Source organism: Belonocnema kinseyi, chromosome 5, assembly GCF_010883055.1.
Source record: "Belonocnema kinseyi isolate 2016_QV_RU_SX_M_011 chromosome 5, B_treatae_v1, whole genome shotgun sequence".
Lineage (NCBI taxonomy): Eukaryota > Metazoa > Arthropoda > Insecta > Hymenoptera > Cynipidae > Belonocnema > Belonocnema kinseyi.
Genome location: NC_046661.1, coordinates 44,564,266 through 44,587,793, shown reverse-complemented (window position 1 = coordinate 44,587,793; position 23,528 = coordinate 44,564,266). Strand labels below are relative to the sequence as shown.

The 23,528-nt window shown below is 30.3% G+C and overlaps 1 protein-coding gene across 2 annotated transcripts in view; it reads left to right on the top strand.

Moving 5' to 3' along the window:
• Nucleotides 1–23,528, top strand: part of LOC117172386 (vascular endothelial growth factor receptor 1) — a 170,861-nt gene that overhangs the window by 11,565 nt on the left and 135,768 nt on the right. For both annotated transcript variants that reach the window (XM_033360248.1, XM_033360249.1), the window contains exon 2: nucleotides 20,865–21,004. In XM_033360248.1, coding sequence (XP_033216139.1) covers nucleotides 20,865–21,004 — 140 coding nt within the window. The remainder of the gene's footprint in view (nucleotides 1–20,864; nucleotides 21,005–23,528) is intronic.

Sequence of the window (23,528 nt, the reverse complement as noted above, 5' to 3'; positions counted from 1 at the left end):
ATAGTAAATAATATGTAAAAAATATTTTATGCACGATTTTAAAATAATAATTTTATATACTATAAGATCCATTTATTGGAAAAATTATATTTAACTTTGGAAACAACCCTATTGTCACTTTTTTTCAACGGGTCAGTCTACTTTGGACGCTCGAAAAAGGCTATTTTCGCGATTTTTTGTTTGTTTCGAGAAATCTATAATAAATAGTAATATTAGCTTTTTGGGTTTGATAAATAAAGTCTTGAAATACATAAAAAGATTTATTTTCCATTTTTATAAATATTTAAATACAAAAAATGCAGTTTAACGTAACGCCTCAACAATGGATAGGTTAGGTACTATAGCTCCATCAGAATTCAAGAACGGCTTGTCCAAAACAAAAAAATTAAGTGTTTTAGATTCAGTATGACGCCAGCTACAAAATGGACTTCGGGTATAAAGTTTTGACAAAAATAAAAAAATGGCAAATAAAAAACGAGAAAGTTAAAAAAAACACGTTTTTCCCGCTGTTTTCTGCAACAAAAAATATAGTAGAAAATAAATAATTTTAAAACCATCGATGACAATCTTGATGCAAGTTATGTCTACCATATGTGCTCCAAATTTCATGAAAATTGGTGGACAGGTTTTTGAGATACAATGGAGCGAGACTTTGAAAACGTTGTTTTGAGAAAAACAAATGTTTCAAAGTGATTAAAAAGCAGATGATTAAAGGCAGGAGATTAAAAGGCAGATAGGTCGGTCGAGCGCGCTATACTCGCAGCTAGACGGAATAAGGTCGTGATGTTCAGGTAAAAAAAATATATAGTTAGTGCTCGAATTTTTTGAAATTTTTACACAATATTTCTGAATATATATTCTTTTAAATAATATAACTTTTTTTTAATTTCAAAGTAGACGGACCGCTTAATTGCGAAATTTATTTCAGAATGAATTTCACAATAATTAATTTATTTCAAGTTTCGTTTGAATATTTTTTCATATTTTGCCTTGTTAAGTTTATTCAGTCATTCTTGATTGTTTTTTCGCTTTTATTCTCAAAAAAGCATTTAACGTATCAGTCAAATTCAACACTAAGTCCCTGGAAATCTGGAAAAACGGCAAAATTTCGAACGAATTCATAAATAATTTGTTCACGAGTAAGTAAAGAAATAAACAGTATATGAGTTGTACGGTATAAGCGTCAACGTGCTACTCTTTCGAAACACGTTTCATTATTCTAAAAATTTCCTAAAATTCCACCCAGCATTGTGGGGAAAGGATATATTTGAATTCGCATTGGAAGTTGGTAATGTGAAACGTGTGGACTTTCATAACAGCCTAACAATAAATACAGTGGGATTTTTAGTTCAAAATGTTCTAGCAGTCATATTTCTTTATCGATTTCGAAAATATTTGTATTTTAAATTGAATCTTATAAAATTTTAAGTGGTCTGTCGAAGTACTATTTTAAAAGGAATTGTCTACGGTTACAGAATTTTCTGTGTTAGTGCTATTTTAAAAATAAAATTTCTCTTATTGTTGATTTAAGTTGAAAACTGTCCAAAATTAACATTTCTTACAATTATGCTACCAACTTTATGTTTTGTTTTGACATTGTTCCAAAAATACATAGAATTAGTAAATTTGCTCTCGAAGAATGGACATTTCTATTTTGTATTGCATGAATTTATTTCTTTAATTACTATAAATGAAAGAATAAAACTGGAATTTGTTGCTTTTCTGGTTTTTGGAGACATTATTTATAATGATTGATATCATCGTTAAGTAATATAAAATTATAAACTTATGACTCAAGAATATAAGAATGCTATTCGACAACATATAGTAATAATTATCATTGTTTTTATCGATTCCTATTATAAAAATTCAATTCTATTTTGTACAAAACTATTGTCCATTTATTGGTCTCATATTTTGCTTTTAATATGATTCTGGTTCTTTGTTTATATTTGATGGCTCCACTGCAAAGAGGTCCAGTTCTAATTCAGTTCCTATACAGCGTTAACTCGCGTTCTTCTCGTATACCGCTTTAAGTCATTTTTTCCGATGTTGAGTTTTTATGTTAGCATGAATAAACCGGCCATTTTGATTCTTCTGGTAAAATATTGTAGAATTCTGTGCAATATTAAAGGAGAATCTAATTTAAAAAAACGAAATTTGTTACGTTTTCAATTTCACAGCTAGACTGCTCCAAATCAATTCAAGAAATGTAGAAGCAGGACTGCAAACATACATGTACAAAATAATGATTGGAAGCAGTGTGAAAAATTCGAATATTTAGGCTTACACTACGATCCATTATATATAATAATACATTTACACAACCTTCCTAATAATTCTCGAGTCGAAATTTAGACCCTACTTAGAAGTTGCAGCTCCTTATTAGAATCTGCTTTGACGCTATTTAAACTTATAGCCCCTGCTTAAACTTTTAACTTCTAGAGAATGAAACATTAGACTCTACTTTGAGGCTATAACACCTCTCTGAAGCTACCTTGAATCTTTAGAGCCAATATTTTTATAATTCAAGACCTTACTTTGAGGCTGTCTAACCTTCCCTTCAATACTGACGCCAAATTTAATCTTTTGAGTCTACCATGTTCGAACTTCATGAAAATAAAGTAAAAATTATTTTTTACTTAGATTAATTGAACTCATTGGTCATCTTAATAATTGAATGCACACTCAATGAACAAAAATATTGAACTCAAGATTGAACCTAATTTTTATTAGGTATTTATATATAAATCAATACGTCTTTGCAATGCTTAATCTCAGAAAAATATTTTTTCTTAACTGAAAATACTGAAAGTTTGTATGAATATGATAATAATCATGGAAAATTACTAAATATTATCGAATAATAGGTAATTATAAACAGTTTGATTAATAATTAATAAAAGTGTGTGTACGAGTATTCAACAGTTATGGAGGTGATTAAGAATCACAGCAAATTATAAGAATAAAATATTTTCTATCGCTACCAACAAATATTACGAATGAAATAAAAATTTTGAAAAATATCTGGAAATATATATTTAATGATTATAATTAAATTTACTGATTGTTATTAAATGTTTATTAGAGTATTACGGTTAATTTATGTGCAATGTGATTTTACAGATAAAGTAATTTTTCCATGAAACAGTACCACTTTTTTAATGGCTTAGTCATTTTTGTTGCTAAACAATAGTAATTGATCATTCCTAAAACATTTTCTAAGAGAAATATTACTATTTAAGTGTCTACCACTTGATTTAGAAGGAAAAATCATTTCAGTTCGTGAGAAAATTGATTAATTATTAATTTTATTTATTATTAATTAACTAATAAATAGTTCAAGTTTTTTATCATATTTATTGGAGAATAAGAATAGCCAAATGTGTGATAAATAATTGACTACTTATCTCGAATTTTGAGAAGACAAAACAATTAGGTATGAAACTATTACTGTTATTGTTAATATATACTTATTTCCTGATGAATATTAGGTTGAATCTTGGACAAAATATTTGTATTTTTTAGTATAATTGGATTAAATATGATGCTGAAAGCCTTTTTTTAAATCTTTGCTTAATAAATAGTTTAACAGATATTTTTATTGTAATCAGCAAGTTTGATATTGTATTCATTCAAGTAAAAAATAACGCAGAATAAAATGTAAATATGTAGCCTTAAGTTCTTTTAAAGCGTATAACGTAGCATATCTCTAAAAAGCAGAACCAATTTGTATTAAACTCTTCACGGAGAAAAATGGATGGTCAACGTTGTATGGTCAAAATTTAGAGAGCCAGAAAGTCTTTCTACATGGTCGAACGGTCCTTCGAAATCAGGGATAACTAAGGTATCCATCCACGAAGGAGCAAATGGGCCATTTCATATGGTCAATTACTTGATTTTTGCGCGTCAATCATGCGCGTGAAAAATTAAAGGGTATCGCTAGTTTGCTAGAATATAGAATTCGTAGATCTCTTGGCGCTTTCTGTTAAAAAAATGTTTTTACTCAAGATTTCCGTGTAAAGTGAGTGCATTTATTGAGGATTAATGGAAAATATCTTATTCTGTAAGTACCTGTTTTAAATACGTAATTTTGATGTTAATATTTTCCATATGTTATGTGAGATTTAAGACATTTAATTCTAATATTTTTGAGGTTAATGTTAGTTTGAAGTAGATTATAATTATTTCAGTAATAACTGTTAATTTTTGGATTAATCGATTTAAGGATCAACTTGAATTGTATTTATTAACTTAAAACTAAATCTTTATTTTTCAGTTCTGACATTCACTCCTGAAATTCATTGAAGGACACATTGCAGCAGCAGGGTCGTACTCGTACTCCTATATGCAGAGAATGGAGAGCTGAAACTGCAGTGACAATGCAATTAATATATTTATAGGTAATTAGTCATTATTCAATAATTATTTTTTATACCTGTTTTATTACCTGCTTCATTCCTGAACTGCTTAATTCAAAATTTATGTAGTTTGTCGAAAATTGATCTTTTTTGGTAGAAAAGTAATCTTCTCCATTACAAATTCAACTATTTGGTTAAAAATGTATGTGTTTTCTTGAAATTCTATTTTTCAAGTCAAAAACTAAATTTTTTAAGTTAAAATTTAACTATTTTATTGAAAACTCACTTTTTGTGAAACTTCATATTATCGGGTTAAAAATGACACTATTTTGTATAGAAAATTTGTCTTGGAAATTCAACTGTTTTGTAGAAAATTGAACACCTTTATTAAAACTTCCATTTTTTGGGGTAAAAAAAGAATGTAAATATAACTATTTGGACAATTTGATTGGAAAGTCAACTATGCTGTAGAAAATTCAACTTTTTTGTAAAAGCGTAGTTTTTTTTATTAAAAATATTTTTTTTTAAATAAAAAATTATATTTTCCAAATAAAAATGTACCTATTCCATATTTGTTTAAACATTCAAAAATTTGTTTCGCAAAATAACTATATAGTAGAAAATGCAACTTTTTGTAAATGATACGTTTTTTTATTAAAAATAATACATTTAAATGAAAAATTAGTTTTAAAAAATAAAACTTGAAGAGTTTCATTTTGACCTAAAAATTTATTTTTTAATTTATAAATTAAACTATGTGGGTAAAGGTGTATGTAATTTGTTGGAAAAACTTTTTTGTTGGTACAAAATTGATCTTATAAACTTATAAGGTAACTATTTGATTAAACATTAATGTATTCTGGGTAGGAAGTGGTCCTTCTTTGTTGATGGTTCTTTTTGATTGAGAATCTTGTTAAAAATTCTTATTTTTTTCTTGAAGCTTCATCTCCTTCGTTGAAAATGTAACTATTTTGATTAAAATTCGTTTCATGTTTGGTTGAAAATTAATCTTTTAAACTGGCATTTCCATTTTTTGAAACAATTGATGTTTTTTTTTTGAAAGTTCAAATTTTTTATTGAGAATTTATGCGTTTCATTTTTAAATAATCTTTAATGTGAAAATTCTATTGTTTTGTAGAAAATTAATCTTCTTGGCCAGATAATTTTTTGTTTGTTTATTAAATATTCAAAAGCTTTTTGGAAATCTATTTTTATTGTTAAAATTATTATTTATTTAATCAAAAAAGTTAACAATTCCATGTTTGGTTCTAGCTGTATCCTGTGTATTCAAAAAGTTACAAATTTGTATTTTACTCTTTGTCGAAAATTCATCTTCTTGGTTGGAAATTGTTTTTTTTTTTAATATAATTTTTTTAATAGATTTTTTGTCTGAAAATTCTACTATATGTACCATTTTCAGTTGAAACTGTATCCTGTATACTGTGTAAGTTAGAAATTGTACTGTTGGGTAGAAATTTCATGTATTTTGTTAAAAACAACTCTTTTTGGGTAAAAAGGAAACCTAAAAATGAAAGAACAGAAGTACTTTTTGTTGCGGTTTTTTTCAATTAGATACAGTTGAATTTTATGGAATTGAAACAAAACAAGATTAAATAGAGTTGTAACATGTAACATTTACTCTGAAATCGCTGCAAAGATGACATTTTTTTCTTTTTGTGCATCTCCTTTGTTAAAAGTTGAACTTTTTGGTCCAAAGATCAACTATTTTGTAGAAAATTTATCTTCTGGAGTAGAAATTCCTTCTTCTTTGTTGATAGTTTTACTTTTTGGTTGAAAATCTTGTGTTAAATTGATAATTTTTTTTGAAAATAATCTTTTTTGATGAAGATTGATTTTTTTTCTTAAAAATCTACTTTTTTCAAAACATTTGACTTTCTACCTTAAAAACTTTTATTTTATTTAAATAAGAAAATGATTTAATGGTTTTTATGCTAATTTATTATTTGCATTGTTCTAGGGAATATTTATGGGGCGGCTCAAAAAGAAGGAAAGCAGCTGGCAAGAAACGTTTTTAATTTTAACAATTGCAGTTGCAGTATTTAACTTAATCCTGCATTAGTATTACTTTTTAGATTAAAGTTGATTATATCGTACCAGTAATATCATATAAGTTCTATATAATAAGTTCTATTTAATAGAATAAACTATGCATTTATATCTCAAGTATTTATCGAATTTTAACCCTTTCATAATTAATTTATAATTTGTTTTATTACAGTTATATTGTACACTTTATTAATTTATAATTTATGTAAGGTTTTTAAATACTATGGTGAATATTTTATACTCTGTACCTGAATTCGTATGAAGTTGTACTGATTGAATAGTGCGATGACTTTTATTAATTTATGAATAGATTTCAATCTAGACCAATCATCAGTAAAAAATTACTAATTCGTAGAAAAAGCGTTAACATTAGATTCATAAATAATTATTTTTTATTAATTACATTTTTAACGATTTTTATACGCATTAGTAACTTTTTGATTAATGATTATTATCGGAATGCCTACTCGAAATCAATTGATAAAGGACTTCCCACTATTTACATAGTAGAACCTCATGCCAGTTCAGACATAGAGAATCAAAAGTTTGTTTTAAAATAATTGAAAAATATATATTTGACTATCATCAATAGTCCTTTTCACCATCTCAGATTTTCGAATCGATCCTTTGCAATAACCGAATTTTCCTTGCTTAATATCTATATTGACACTTTGAAATAATCAATTCGACCTTTAAAAATGATCGAATCGCCCATCCGAAATAACTACGTGAAATATCTAAGATAATCGAATCGACCATTAAATACGACCCAGTCGAATGTCTGATAAAATCAAATCGACCATCCGAGATTTCCAAACCGACGCTTCACAATGATCGGTTCAGCTAGCTTGAGATGACCGAGTCGACGATCTGTGGAAATCAAGTCCACTTTCTGAGATTGTCGATTTGGACCTCTTGTTTTTACTTTATAGCGATAGTCGCTTTAGCCATATTCAAGAGCTGTCCTATAGTCGACCCTGCAATATGGTCTGTTTGCACGTTTATATTGCTAAACAGACCTTCCATTTTTCTCCGTGTTCAAAAATCGTTTCAAATATTTAACGACACAGAAATTTAGAAAAGTAATTATTCAATTAATTTTTTCGGATTTAAAAAGATTTTGTACCCCAAATTATTGGAAAAGTGCTAATCATTTTTATCGAAGACAGCCTAACGCGTTCCGTTAGCTGAATCGGTTAGGGCGTTAGACGTTAATTGTTAAAAACTCAGTGCGTGCGTCCGATCTCGGGTTCGTTTCTTGTACCTTCGATTTTTTTAGAGCACTATGCTTTAGCGTCATATCAAAAAAATTCTATTAATAATATGGCTAAAAAATAATTGTGAATACCCTTGATATTTATATCGCAGATATAATTTTATTTTTTATGTTAAATACAAGTCTTATTTTTATTCATCCATATTGGTATGAGATTATAGAGAACCTGCTTTGTTGCCACAAGTCCTACAATAGTAGTTTGAGCTTTGAGAGAGAGTCTAATTTGTCTTAAATACAGACCCTACTTTGACGCTAAACGTGGAAAAACCGCCGATTTCCGACACTTTCAGCGTCAAAGTAGGATCTAAATTACATTGGAATCGCTGCTTCTTTAGAATCTACTTTACAGCTCCCAGCGCCTACTAAAGTAGGAGTTACGGCTTTAAAGTAGGGCCTAAATTTCGACTCGGGTTGATCCATTGGGTGCAAAAACCAGATCGAGGCTCGAACACGCGTAAAATTATTGTCCGCGCATCTCAAAAGTAGAAAATGTTCAAACTTGAAAAATCAATTTAAAAAAAGTATAATTGTAGAAAATACGGAAATAAAATTTTTTCCTCTTAGAATTTTTTTTGTTAAATATTTATTTTTAATAATAAACGCGAAATATCGAATAAAAGTTTCTCTCCAATTTAATTAAGTTTTAAAACTTAAATAGCCCTACCTCGGCTTAATATTATTAAGATTAGTTCATATTGATAGGAATTATTCAAAATACTATAGCTATTCGTCAGAAATTGACTGAAATATTTATATTCGGAAAAAGTACTCGATCTATGCCCGAGCCTTTAAGGCCCTTTAGCAGAATGTCTAATCGCGTCCGAATTTTAAGGCCGCACGGTTGATTGTTTTTGTCTCATTTTTGGCATACCTTATCTAAATTCTGAACCTTATCTAAAATCTAAAAAAATCTCAGTGACATTCAGTGATAGCTGTACATATATGTCCGCAGCGGACCTGCTCACCCTTGTCAAACTCCAGTCAGCAGACTCACCGCATGGAGATGAATGATTCGGAACGAATGAAACCCGGCATTGTTATGAGATTTTGGCCAGTTAGAAGAACTGACATTATAAATTCATTAATTAATTCCATTTCAATTAACATAATTAATTCATTTATATGATTACAAGCAATTGAAAAAGGACGAATGAAAATTGGTTCATATTTACAGTACTAATATGAATCTTTACATTATGTGTATTAACACCGCAATTTTCTAACAAATTCAAGGTAAAGGCGGTATTTTTTAAAATTCTTCCTAATACATAATCCTTAATCCATAAGTAGAGTGTTTTCAAGTAATTTGTGCATAATTAATAATTTGTATTACTTTTATTAATAATTTATAGTTTATAATTATAAAATAAGTTATTTTCTGCAGAATATTTAGTGCTTTGTAAAAAAAATTAATTTCCTAAACAATTTTTTCCCCGTGAACCGTAAAAAAATAGTATTTTCTGCTATTGAGGACATTATCAATGAATGGTCAAATTGCTTTTTTCAGATATTTAGCAATCGAGTTCTCAGTTCTGAATTTTTAGGCTGCACGGTTGAATATTTCTAACTCATTTCTTGAATACATCATCTGCATACTCATATCTTGAAGCTCGCAGAACCGATTTTCAAATCAAATCATTAAACTATAGACTATAATCTACATTAATACGTGCCGAAAATGCATATAAACACTGCGCGTTACTATTACGGTTCTTCACCTTTTTCTTATTAAACAAGATATAAACATTTTATAGAAAAAATGGCTCTGTTTGCTTCGAGATATGGTTATTTAGATGAGGCATGTGAATAACTAGACAAACATATTCAAACGTGTGGTCTCAAAATTCTGACGCGATTGCCATTTTGATACCCCCCAGGGGGGAAATTACCATCGGCACAGTACCGGGCCAGTACCGCCAGTCGATGTTCGGTACTGGCGCGGTACTGTTAGAATACTGGCAGCACTACTGGCCTTATACCGGCAAAACCCCTAATGATAACAATGTTCTGTACTGACTTGGAGTATTTAGCCATTACTGGGCTAATATTTACATTTGGTACTGGTTCGGTACTCTCTGTTAGTAGTAGCTCAACCAATACTGCAAACTCGGCGAGGTACTGACCTGTAGTACTAGGCCAGCACTGAAGTTCACCACTGGGCCACTACTGCAGATTAGTACTGGGCAGGAACTGGTCAGGCTCCAAATGATAACGAATGTATCCCCGATAGAAATACACCACAGTCCCAGTACTGGCCCAGTACCGCCTGCCAGAGTTTCCGTACTGGCTGGTACTGACCTGTCAGTACTGGTGCAGTACTGATAAACCGGTTGCGTACGAAAATGCCGGGGTTCATTTAAAAAATGATAAAAAATGATTTAATGGTTTTAAAGACCATCCATTCATCATCATACGACTGCACATCGTCTGAATATTATTTATAATTACAAAAATATAATTTTCAAACTATTTGTTTAATTTTAACACCCACTATTTCTATAATCTAAATATATAACAAAAAAGGTATTTAAAAAATAAATAATAATTGACTGCGTGTATTTTGTCAATACATGTTATAGGCACTGCTTAGAATGAATACGTATATTACATTTTTAAACATTAAATTACAAATAAAATTTCTAACGCTCCGGGGTTTCGAACCTACATCTATATACTTAAATCTATCGCCTAGCAGTCGGGAGTGCTAACACTGCGCTAAACCGACAAGTTGAAACTCTATGAAAAAGCCATTCTCATAAGCTACAGTTCAAAAAGGATAAAGCAACGATTTTTCAATTCTTTTTTCTCGTTAATCTTTTTATTATTATACGACATGAAATAGATATAAAATAAACTAACTGTTCACGGAAATATAAATAAAATAATTTTTAAATAAATAATTTAAATCGACTACAATTTTTCTTCGTGGAATATTTTATTTTTTCGCGTTTTAGACCATTTTAAAAGTTCTAAAGATAACATTTAATAAGTATTTGAAATTTGTATCGACGGCACTTATAAATTTTACCATGTTGCGCAACAATTTTTTTAATAACAATTTTCTTTAAACCTTCATGTAACGTTTTGCTTTAGGTGTTTTATACTATTCTACAACGATTAAGACATACATCCAATGTAATTTTTCTGAACTTTTAAAATTTTTCATGAAGGTAGAACTTAAAATAATTTTTTTTTAAGTAATAGAAAAAAAATGTTTTCACATTAATTATATACTCAATTTCTCGACATTTCAAAACACCCTGACAATATTTATAGACGTGTTTTTTTAAAGTCTATTTTGTACTGCTGGCATAGTACGGCCCCGGTCGTGCAGCCAATGTTTTGCTGGTACTGGGCGAACCACCGGCTTTCTGTACTGGTGGACTGTACTTGGTCAGTACTGCGCCGGTGGTGAACTCTGGCAAACTACCAACATTTCCCCCTTGGATGTACTGACTTGTAGTACCGGGCCGGCGAATAACGTTAGTGCTGGCGTGGTGCTGGTGAAACCCCTAATGATAATTAAGTTCTGTACTGACTCACAACGGGGCAAATTGTACGGGGCAAATTGCAAACCAGTATGGCGCTAACCGTTGGCGGAATTCTTGCTTTAGTATTCTACCAGTAATGACAGTCAGTACTGAGCCAGTCGTAAACCAGTATTATACCGATGGTTGGCACAGTACTACCAGCCAGTACTGGTATTTATTCTGTATTACAACTGGCGCGGTACTGCGTCGGTCGTGAACCAAGGCTAATATCCGGCTTTTCCCCCTGGGCCGTAATAATGACAAAAAACACTTTCATTGTTAGGACATAACGGCCTGTTACAAAAATTGTCATTACAAAATCGTGGATTAATTTATTTTTAATGCGCAGAGACAATTTATTTATATAATTACAAACAAGTGAACAAAAGATTCAGGAAAATTGGTTAACGTGTGCAGGAATAACGGAAGTCTTTAGGGAATTTAGTCTGATTTGTTCTAAAAATTATTATTTATTTTCACAATTGTTTCCAACTGTAAGTCGTAGTAATTATATTACAATATATGCACTTTCGGCGCGTATAATCTAGATTATAATCACTTGTTATTACAGGTATCAGAATGGCTGTCGCGTCTAAATTTTTTGGCCGCGTGGTTTAATATTTTTGTCTAATTTTTTGCATACCTCATCTACATAACCATATCTCGAAGCAAGCAGAGCCATTTTTTTAAAAAAATGTTTATATTTTGTTCAATACCTAATAAAAAAGGGAACAACACTAGTACTAACGCGCATGTTAGCTGGATATGCCGTTTCGTCAAGTATAATCTATAATGTAATGATTTGATTAAAAAATCGGCTCTGTGAGCATCAAGATATGAGTATGTACATGACTTATGCGAGAAATAAGTTAAAAATAGTCAACCGTGCGGCCTAAAATTTAAGAACCGAGTACTCGATTGCCAAATATCAGAAACCAAAAAAAGCGCTTTGACCATCCATTGATTGTGCCATCAATAGGGTTGTTTCACGATTTTACATAAAATAATTTGTTAATGCATAAATTTAATCCGAACCGAAGGTGCGTTATATATTCTTTTTCTGTTGAGTCGTTTAAAAGAAAAAAAATATTAAAAATTGCAGGCGGTAAAACACTTATTCAAATTGGTGTCACGTGATTCAGAGGTTCTCATAATTATCTATCATGTGACGATGTGGCTTTGATGAAAACCATGAAAATTGACTAAATCATGATCAAGAGGCTAGGCCACAGTCTTCTGCCAATATATTCTGACTATTTTGATTTCATAGCGTTGTTTTTTAAGGTTTATGTGACAAAAAAGTTATCGTGTTATAATATTTGGATTAAGAGTCAGTAGTACGTTGAAGGGAAGCATTAAGTAGAGTTATTAGCACATTTTAAAATCCTACATATTGACGAATTGTTCAGTAAACATGACTCCATTTAAGCACTTTTTTAATGAATTCTTTATATATACCGTTAATATATCTATTTTCGGTAGATTTGCCATATTGGCTTTTACGAAACCCTCCTTTGACGTTTTTTTAAGCAATATTTTGCGACTTCTATTTTCGATGTACACATAATCAAAACAAAATATGGCACAGAAAAAGATATTTGAGAATCAATGAAACATGAGCTGTGATTGGTGGAAAATTCGACCCCTTTGACAACAAAGGGGCCCTCCAATCGACATCGTGATAGAAAATTCATATTTTAACAATAAATTAAAAATAGTAAACAATATGTAAAAAATATTTTGTGGGCGTTTTTAAAATTAGAATTTTAGATACTACAAGATCCATTTATTAGAAAAATGATATCTGATGATCTTAATTGTTAAGCAAATCAAGTTCTTTTTTTACAAAGCTCTAAATATTCTGCAAAAATAACTTAATTTATAATAATAAGCTAAAAATTTTGCATAAAAGTCAGATCTATGCAAAAAATACTTGGAAAAACTCTACTTATGAATTGAGGCTTCTGTATTGGGAAAAATTCTAAAAAATACCGTCTCTAGCCTGAATTTGTTAGAAAACTGCGGTGTAAATGCACACAGTGTAAAGATTCACACTATTACTTTAAATATTAACCGATATTTATCAATCCTTTTAAATTTCTTTTAATTATATGAATTAATTGTTTTAAATGAAATTGAATTAACCAATGATTTTATAATGTCATTTTTTCTAACTTGCCGAAATCTCATAACAATGCCCGGATTCATTCGTGCCGTATCATTCATCAACCTGCGGGGTGTCTGTGGACTGGAGTTTGGGATCGTCCACAAATTACGTAACACGTTTTTCTTTTGTTTATATCGTTGTGTCCTTTTTAACTTTACGGCAATTCTATGCTCGTCTTTATTCAAACAAAAGAAAAACGTCTTACGTAATTTGTGGACGATCCCTTTAATGAAAGTGAACAGGCTCGCTGCGGAGATGTATGTACAGTTATCATTGAGTGTCACTGCTATTGTTCTCTATTTTGATTATTAAATAAAATATAAATATTTTATCGAAAAACCGGCTGTGCTTGATTCGAGGTATGGTTATTTAGATTCGGTATGCAAAATTCAGGCAAAAATATTAAACCGCGCGGCCTCAAAATTCAGACGCGATTTCCATTCTGCTTCGTCAGGCAGCCTTCTCGCGCGGGAAGAGGTCGAGTTTTTTTTTCAAATATGAATATCTCAGTCAATTTCTAACGAATAGATATGAGAATTTCCAAAAAACTTCATTCTATGTTTCTGAACAAATCACTCACTGAAAGTTGCTTAAAACTCGAAGTTACCTAGATACTTTTCACCGGCGAAACCAAGAAAACACAATTATCGACTTACCTCATTTTGCAATTAAGAATTATTAAACAATGAGCGATTTTGAACTTTTCCTTGAATGCTTTGGCATTGCTATATTATTTTAAACATCCTATAAATATGAACTCATTTCAATTATATTTAACCGAGTTAGAACGATTAAAGTATTAAAACTTAATTAAATCAGAGATAAACTTTTATTCGATATTTCACTTTTATTATTAAAAATAAACGTTTGATAAAAAAATTGTAATAGGAAAAAGTTTTATTTCCTTACTTTCTACAATTATACATTTTTAAAAATTGATTTTTACATTTTTTAAATTTATTACTTTTGAGGTGCGCGGACAATACTTTTACGCGTGTTCGAGTGTCGGGCTGGTTCTTGCACTCGGCGGCTCAATTAAGATTTCGTATGTGTATTTTGATAACTTTGATACCAAAATATTTCAAAAGAAATGAACCACACATAAGTTGACCATCATATGAATTAAAATTATTACCACGCGATTCCGCATGATCACATGTTGCTTCGTGAATTTGAGGTTAATGATGAGGTTAAACAGAAGGTCCATGATTACCACTGTAAGTGCGTGTGTAAGCCGAAAATGGACGACTGGAACGTCGTTTTTCTCAAGTTTTTTGCTGCACGATGATTGCCGATCTGAAAGCTTTTATTTACATCTCGATCCCCATTTGAAAGAAATTGAAAAAGTTGGCGATATTAATGTTTCGCGTGATTCTTAATTTCATGTATGCTTTGATTTTGAGGTTATGTTTTTCAGGTTATATAATATGGATATTATTACTATTATATATATTATTAATGTTAATATTATAATTATAAAATATTCTATTAATATTAAAGACTAGTTGACTAAAGTTTAATAGAAATAGTTAAACTTTCAACTAAAACAATTAGTTTTCGGCAAAAAAAAAGTTTTGAATAAAATACATAATTTTAAACAAGAAAATGTTTTTAATTGTTTTCAACAAAATAGTTAAATTTTTAAACAAAAAATTAAATTTTCATCCGAAAAGCTGAATTGTATACTAAAACAAGGAATTTTTAATAAAATACATCAAATTTGCACAAAAGAAATTTATTTTTCACTAAGTCTAATTTTCTATACAACAAATTAATGTTTAATCATAGTTAAATTTTCGACAAAAAAGATTAATTTTCTTGAAGTTAAGAAAAATGAATTTTTACCACAAAAAACAAAAATTTCTACACGAAAGTTAAATTTTCAGAAAACAATTTTTTTCATCTAAAGTGATGAATTATCAACAAAAAAATATTTAACAAAGTAGTTCCACTTTCAACCAGAAAAGTTAAGAAAATCCTTAAAATTCTTTGAAATTACTTTAAATTATTGAAATTAATTGAAAATTCCTTGAAATATTTAAAATACCCTAAACAATTTAGAATCCTTCAAAATCTCTGGAAAATTTTTCAAAGCTCTTAAAAATTCCGTGCAAATTAAAAAATACGCTAAAATATTTCAAATCCTTCAAAATGTAATACTAAATTATTCAAATCAATGGAAAATTCGTTGGAATCTATTAAAATATCCTAAGATATATCCAATCCTTTAAAATATCATATTAAATTACTGCAATTAATTCAAAATGTCTTGGAACCTTTTAAAATACTCTCAAATATTTCGAAACCTTCCAAATCTTTTTAAACACCTTGACATCTTTTAAAGATTTCTAAGGTACTTTGGAGTTTTTTTAAACAATTCTGCAAAAATTGTTAAAATTCTTTGAAATTCCTTCAAATTATAAAAATAAATTGAAAATTCATTGATGATTCATCAATTTAGTTGAAAAATGTTGTTTTCTGAAAATTGAACTGTTATGTAAAAAATTATTTTTGTTTTTGTTTAAAAATGATTTTTTAAAACTACAATTAAATTATTCTTTTTTGTCGAAAATTTAATTATGGTAACACATTAATTTTTTATATAGACAATTTGTCATGGTGGAAAATTAATTTCTTTTGTGCAAAGTTTTTAAATTGAACTATTTGGTTGAAAACAATTCAAAAGAGTTTTTTTTATTGATGTATCTTATTTAAAATTTATTTTTTTACAGAAAACTAATTGTTATAATTGAAAGTTTAACTATTTCTATTAAACGATAGTCAACGAGTCATTAATATTAATATAATATTTTATAATTATAATATCCATATTATATACACTTGAAAAACATAACCTCAAAATTGACGCATACATGAAATTAATATTATTATAGTATATCGTATTGATATTAATATCGTGCTGTTAGTCCAATAAGTCCGCAATTCCTGGAATTGTTCGCCCTTACAGTGGCCAAGTTGGAAAGTTATCGGAGTTGGACTGTACTTTTGGATACCACAAAACAACCAAGAAGTACAAAAAATCTAATCCCTTTTAATTTAGCACACTTCACTACTTTTAGTTAGTGTTTTTCGAATAATAATAAGGGAAAAAGCTTTTTAAAACATAGCATCGGCCACTTAACGATGTCAGAATTAATTTCCACTCAAACGGAAAAAATTTACACGTAAAAAAGTCATGAACTAGTAGCTAGGTCTCAGATATGAGAAAAATTCATTGGAAATTGATGTATTTTCTTCACGAAGGAATAATAAAGAGACCCAACTGCCAGTGGGAAGCCATTCGGAACTGGCAATAGAAACATTACCGTAAGTGATAGGCACGTTTAGAGAGGTTCTGTTCTTTTGTTGATCATCATACGAAACATACACGAAATAAGTATATAAACAGTATTTTCGGTACATGTTTGAAAAATGTGTTAACAGATTTTGAGAAGGAAAAGTATAGGTAAGTACCTTTTAAATTTGTGATATGATAAAGAAATAATGGAAGTAATATAACTTTATTGAAAAGTTTAAGGTTTTTTCAAAACGTGAACAGTAAAAATATTATAATTTCATTAAAAGTTATTATGAGGTGAACCAATTTAGAAATTGGTAAATTACGCATTTATAAGTATGTATACAATTTAATCAGCACGGATAATTGCACTTGACACCTGCATCAAAACAAACGAACAGAACCTATCTAACTTACGTCAATTTGACAAACTTTCTCACTCGCGCACTTTTCCATGTATAGGAAGAGGACAACTGCGCACCTGCGCACGAAAATTTAAGATCTTCCTGTAATGTGCATACCACTTACGGCAATGTTTCTATTGGCAAGTGTAGAAACGGATTTAGGTTTTCTTATTATTCCTTCGTGATTTTCGTAAATAATCTGCGAATTTTAAGAAAGAATTGACGAACTCGATATGACAAGTCTAAAACCGTTCGTCACTTTTTTCCGTTAATAATTGCAAAAATATTATGAGTAATTGGGTAAAATTTCACAGAATACTCGCGTTCTTGCCCGAAAAATCTGGGAAATAGCACGTAGGTTCGTGTTTACGTGGCCTGTACACACACTCTTACCCACACGCTCGGTGCGCATGTGCATGCGTATGTGTGGTTTGAGTTCATCGGATCAGTGGCTAGAATTTTTATTATACCTACATTGTTCAGCTTCGATGGCTGCGCGTGTTTACGTTCTCATGGTTTATGTTTAGAAACTGTCAAGTCAGTAAACTGTCAAGTCAGTAAAATTTGTCCTTTTTATATGTAAGTCTAAAGTTTTCAGAAACTTTTCGTAGGAAATTCGAACTTTGATTTTTGTATCCTGTATCCGAGACCTAGCTACAAGTTCGTGACTTTTTTACGGATGAATTTTTTCTGTGAAGATGGCTCTGGTAAAAAATAATTTTTTGAATTATTTATTATGATTTTATATTTTTTTAATTGATAATATGTTAACATAGCCAGTATTTTATGATAAAGGGATTCAAAGTGTTCAATACCTTTTAATGCAAGGCTTTTTACCGTGACAACCAGAACTGATGCACCCTGCAGTGAAGCCATCGATATATTTTATATTAATTAAAATAATTATGTTTTATATACAAGGCAATGCGAAAAAATTTGAAAAAATACATGAATATGCAGAAATCATTCATAAACAAATTGCAGGTAACAACCTTGAAAAATAATTAAAATTGTTAATCAAAATTACAAAGAATTTGCAACTATACTATAATCAGTTCTGATGAAGATATTAAAGCGATTCAGTATCCAAATTGTGATTTATAGGCTCTGTTATTATTTACAATTTCCCGAAAGTATGTGATTGTTTTTTTTTTAATTGCAATATTTGTAGACATTTTTCTTTGGTTGGAAAACAAATTTCAGAAAGCAGGCGTATCTTTTTTTTACTGCCGAACACTGCCCAGGTGGAAATGTTGGAAGTGTGCTAGAGTTCACCACCGGCGCAATACTGGCCCAGTACTGCCCACCAGCACAGATAGCTGGTGGTTCGCCCATTACTGGCAGAATGTTGGCTGCACGGCCGCAACGGTACTATGCCAGTAGTACAAAAATAGACTTAAAAAAAACACGTCTATAAATATTGTCAGGATGTTTTGAAATGTCGAGAAATTGACTATAAAATTAAGGTGAAATCATTTTTTTTCTATTACTTGAAAAAAAAAATATTCTAAGTTCCACCTTCATGAAAAACTTTACACGTTCAGAAAAAATTACATTGGATGTATGTCTTAATCGTTCCAGAATAGTATAAAACACCAAAAAAGCAACACGTTACATGAAGTTTTAAATGAAATTGTTATTAGAAAAATTGTTGCGTAACGTGGTAAAATTTCTAAGTTCCGTCGTTACAAATTTCAAATGCTTATTAAATGTTATTATTAGAACCTTTAAAGTGTTCTAAAACGCGAAAAAATAAAATATTACATGAAGAAAAAGTGTAACCGATTTACATTATTTATTTAAAAATTATTTTGTTTATATGTCCGTGAACAGTTAGTTTATTTTATATCTATTTGATGGTGTATGATGATAAAAAGATTAAGGAGAAAAAAGAGTTGAAAAATTGTTTTTCGATCTTTTTTGAACTGCAGCTTATGAGGGTGGCTTTTTCATAGCGTTTCAACTTGTCGGTTTAGCGCAGTGGTTAGCACTCCCGACTGCTAGGCGATAGATTGAAGTATATAGATGTAGGTTCGAAACCCCGTAGCGCTAGAAATTTTATTTGTAATTTAATGTTTAAAAATGTAATATACGAGTATGTATTCATTCTAAGCAGTGCCATTAACATGTATTGAAAAAATACTCGCAGTCAATTATTACTTATTTTTTAAATACCTTTTTTGTTATATCTTTAGATTATAGAAATAGAGATTGTTAAAATTAAACAAATAGTTTGAAAATTATATTTTTGTAATTATAAATATTATTCAGACGATATGAAGTCCTATGATAATGAATGGATGCTTGGTGCAGCCAAGCATTACAAGCCAGTACTGGCATAGTACTGGCCCAGTAGAGACAGCCAGTAATGGAACTCCGGCAGGCGGTACTGGGTCAATACTAGGCCGGTGGTGTATTTCTACCTGGGTAGTGCCTTTCTTTGACCCGCGCTTCTGATCTCTTGCCCAGGCACTGACGCCTCTTCTGATCGGGAGCAAAAATAGGCACCCTCGCTGGTTTCTAACAGTTTGCAGTTTGAATTGCTTTAATATGTTCATTAAAAGTGAAGATAGCACAGTTGTACATCTTTGTAATTCGAAACAACAATTTGCAATTTGTTCGTAAATGTTTTCTTGTGTGTTTTCTCATTACTACTTATTACTTTTTCTTATTTCTTATTATTACTTATCATTATACCTTATTACTTATTACGCTTTCTTTTTTTTGGCTGAACTGTTAGGCTTCAAAGATTCCATTCATTTTCTCGCCAATAGCATATTAAAATTGAGAAAAGACAAAAGGAGCGGATGAAGTTTTAAAGAATAATTTCCGTATTCCCTTGATTTTCTTGACCAGACTTATACTGATAAGAAACTCCGTGGTTGAATTTGGAGGAAACGGAATTTATCTCGTGTCGACAGCATCCGGTTAAGAATCGTGAGAAAACATCAGGGATTCTATATTAAAAAAATATTATTTACATCAAACTTTGTATGCCTAAAAATATTCCTGCGAGGAACTTTTTGAATCATTTATTCCATCTTGATGTGACATATTCCTCACAATTTATAATAATCGAAACGTTATCAATCCCATGCATTCTACATAAATGAAAATATTTATAATTTACATTAGAAGTACGTAATACATTATCAATAATTGTCTATTTTAAGAATTATTTAAAAATTAATTTTTCTAATGCAGTGTTTTTAAAAATATATGACTTTTCCATGAGCAAAAATTAATTTAAAGGTAGAGCATAGATACTTTCAGATTTAAAAATTTTATAAAATGTTTCAGTAGTTTTAATTAATTCTAAGTCGTGCTATTGGAAAACAAAATTTTAACTGAAAAATTGTCTATTCATTGGATTATATTCATTTTAGTGGCTCCTCTGGTTCATAGTGAATGCACTTGTCAACGAATTGAATAAATATGAGAATGCGATAAGAGTGCTATCAGCAAAGGAAAGACTTCCTTCCTAATCTCGGCACATTGCTCACAAATGGCCAGCATATTGTACGCCTAATGGCATAAAAATGAGATATTTCTCCTTTTTTTCGAAATCTTATCAAATAATGTCAGCGGACCATTTTAAACGAAGTTGTAAATACGCTTTAATATATATGTGTGTGTGTGTGTGTGTGTGGATGCGTTTTTTGTGGCAGGGAGGAAAATTTAAAAAAAAATTGCAATAGATGTGTCTTTTCAGAGAAGTAAACTATTATCTATTTGGAAAATAAATTCTGAATTTTCTTTAGGTTCAATGGGATTAAGACCGAAGATGGAACCAGATCAGGATGAGATTTTCATAAACGAAGGCGAAATATTAGAACTGAGATGTCGTAGTTCTTCCAAGATGAAATTTATTTACCCTGAGAGTGATGATTTAGTGAAGAATGTAAGTGATGATGAAACCATTTTTACTTTATTCTATATTATTAGTCTAGAAGGTATCAACCAGAATTTGTTGTGTAATGAACTCTTTTCCACATACGTATCCAAAATAACTATACTTTTACGCTTATCTAAAGAAATTGTTTTCTAAATTCAATTTTTAGTAAATTCGTGTGCAGTACCTCCATTAGTATTAGGATGGCTATTTTTTTGACATTCACTAAAATGATCATAATTTTTCTAAAATAAAGAATATAATTTTCATCTAAAATGGTAGAGAACAAAATCTGTAAGGAGATACTGCAAAAAGTTGAAATTTTACTAGTTTCCTAAGTTAGTAATTTCCCGCAAAATAGTAGCACAAAATTTCTGATAATTTTAGACATTTTGTAAATGTTTGTAATTTGTGAAAGTTTTGTTAATTTTATACATTTCTGGAAAATTAAGGTAACCAAAAAATTAAAAAATGTCAAGAAATTTTAGGTTTCAGTTATTTTTTGTATATATCAGTTCCTGCTGGTCCAGTCTATTCACAATCTTTCTTTTAAATTAAACATCACAGTAAAAAAATCAATAGGGGCGAATCAACATGTTTACATTGGACCGAATGCTGATTTCTGATTCGTTGAAACGAATCCAGCCCGCGTGAATGGAAAAAGTGTCAATTCGTCGTAATTCGTGGTGAAGGTCATTTCAACAAATAATAAAAATTGCAAGCCTGGAAGACTTGAACCGGTGATCCCAAGTGTCTGAGTACAGTGGCTGACCAATGAGCTACGAGACTCATTACAATCTATTAACAACGGATCCTATATGTCCATCGCGTTGGTTATAACTTAAGAACTCGATTAAATAGGCCAGTCCTCAATTGAATTCGCGGTGGCGTTTTTAGGCAAATGGGAGCTGAAGCTGAGCGAATTTGCTGAATTTGGGTGAATAGGGTATCTGAAGACTATGTCACGCGACGCGAGAAAAGGGACCTACTAGTCACAAGGGAAATTTTATACCGCGAGTGATTGAAGAAATCTCGAGCTCGAGGTAGCGGTTCCGGACAAGTCTCAGCGGATAATTCTATCTCCCACTCCTTACAGTTCGACCGTGTTTCCCTACTCTCTTCTCCTCCCGTCCACGCGACGGCAATCGAGTCCAAGATCTCCGATGTATTGTTCTGCGCTGCAAAATTTTCGTTTAATAACTTATAAACTGAAATTAAAAATTGAATTTTAAAATTTGTCGCAAATTTGAACGCATCAAGGGCTCGCGCTTATAGCATCTCGCGCTTCACGTTCGGTTACTTATTTTCTATTTACATCTTCCTTCCTTGCAGACGGAAAATGTATCTGTCTCTCTCTCTCTCTCTCTCTCTCTCTACCACGTAAGGATGCCATGCATTTATCTCACTCTAGATTTTCCATCAAACCGGGAAATCTTCACGGACAGAGAAAAATCTAGAATGAGATAAATGCATGGCATCGTCACGTGGTAGTGTGAGAGGAAGACACATTTACCGCCTGCTTTTTTCAACATTTCGCGCCGTTTAGCTCAAAATTAAAATTTTCGATAAAAAAAAAAATATATTTTATAAATAAAACCAAAATGACAAGTCCTATAAAAAATGGTTCATATAAATTTTTCACGAATTTTTAAAAGCTGCAACTCCTTTTTGAATTTTTTCCGCATCTCATATCGTTTGGCTCAAAATTTGAATTTTCTATTTTTTTATAGTATTTTTGAAAAATTTAACCAAAATATCAAGTTTTATCTAATATTCTTTCAAACCTCTTACTTGTCTGTCCTAATTTAGCTATAAATTACAATTTTGGAGGCACAGAACCTAAAAAAATTATCCTGCTGAAACATATTTTAGTTAAAACAAAAATTGTAGATATTTGAAGGGCTTGTATTCTAATTTTATTCTATTTTTACTTATCTGTTTTCGTTTGGCATAAAACTTAGTATTTTATTCTTGAATAACATTTTAGATTGATAAAACCATAACCATTGGTAAAAAAAGTTGGTTAACAAACTCTTACTTTCTTTAAGCAGCTAAAAAAGTGTGCTGAAGCCCGATTTGACCCGTTAATTTTTTTACAGTTATAGTGTTTACAGACGGACGAACAGACATACGCTATTTCCAAAACTTGACTTTTCAGCTGAAGGGGGTCTCAAAACATAGAGATTTATTGAAAAATTGTGATGTTAAATTGCGGACAACTCTAATACATTCTGAATCGGAAATCATGAGAATGTAAAAACGCTTTGAAAATATTGCAATATGAAAAGAAAAGTTCTAACATAGATTTGGAAAAATGAAAAATTTTTATTTATCAAAACTGTGAACATAAAGTTTTTGAAGTTTTTTTTGGGTGAATTTATTAAATTCCTGTAAAAAAAAAGATATAGAAAATAATACTCTGCCAAACCATACGTGTCACTTTAAACTTAATAGTACATTTCGATACGTGTATGAGAGGTGGTTATTTAGCGGACGAGCCGTGTTTCACACGAACGAAGTGAGTGAGAAAAGT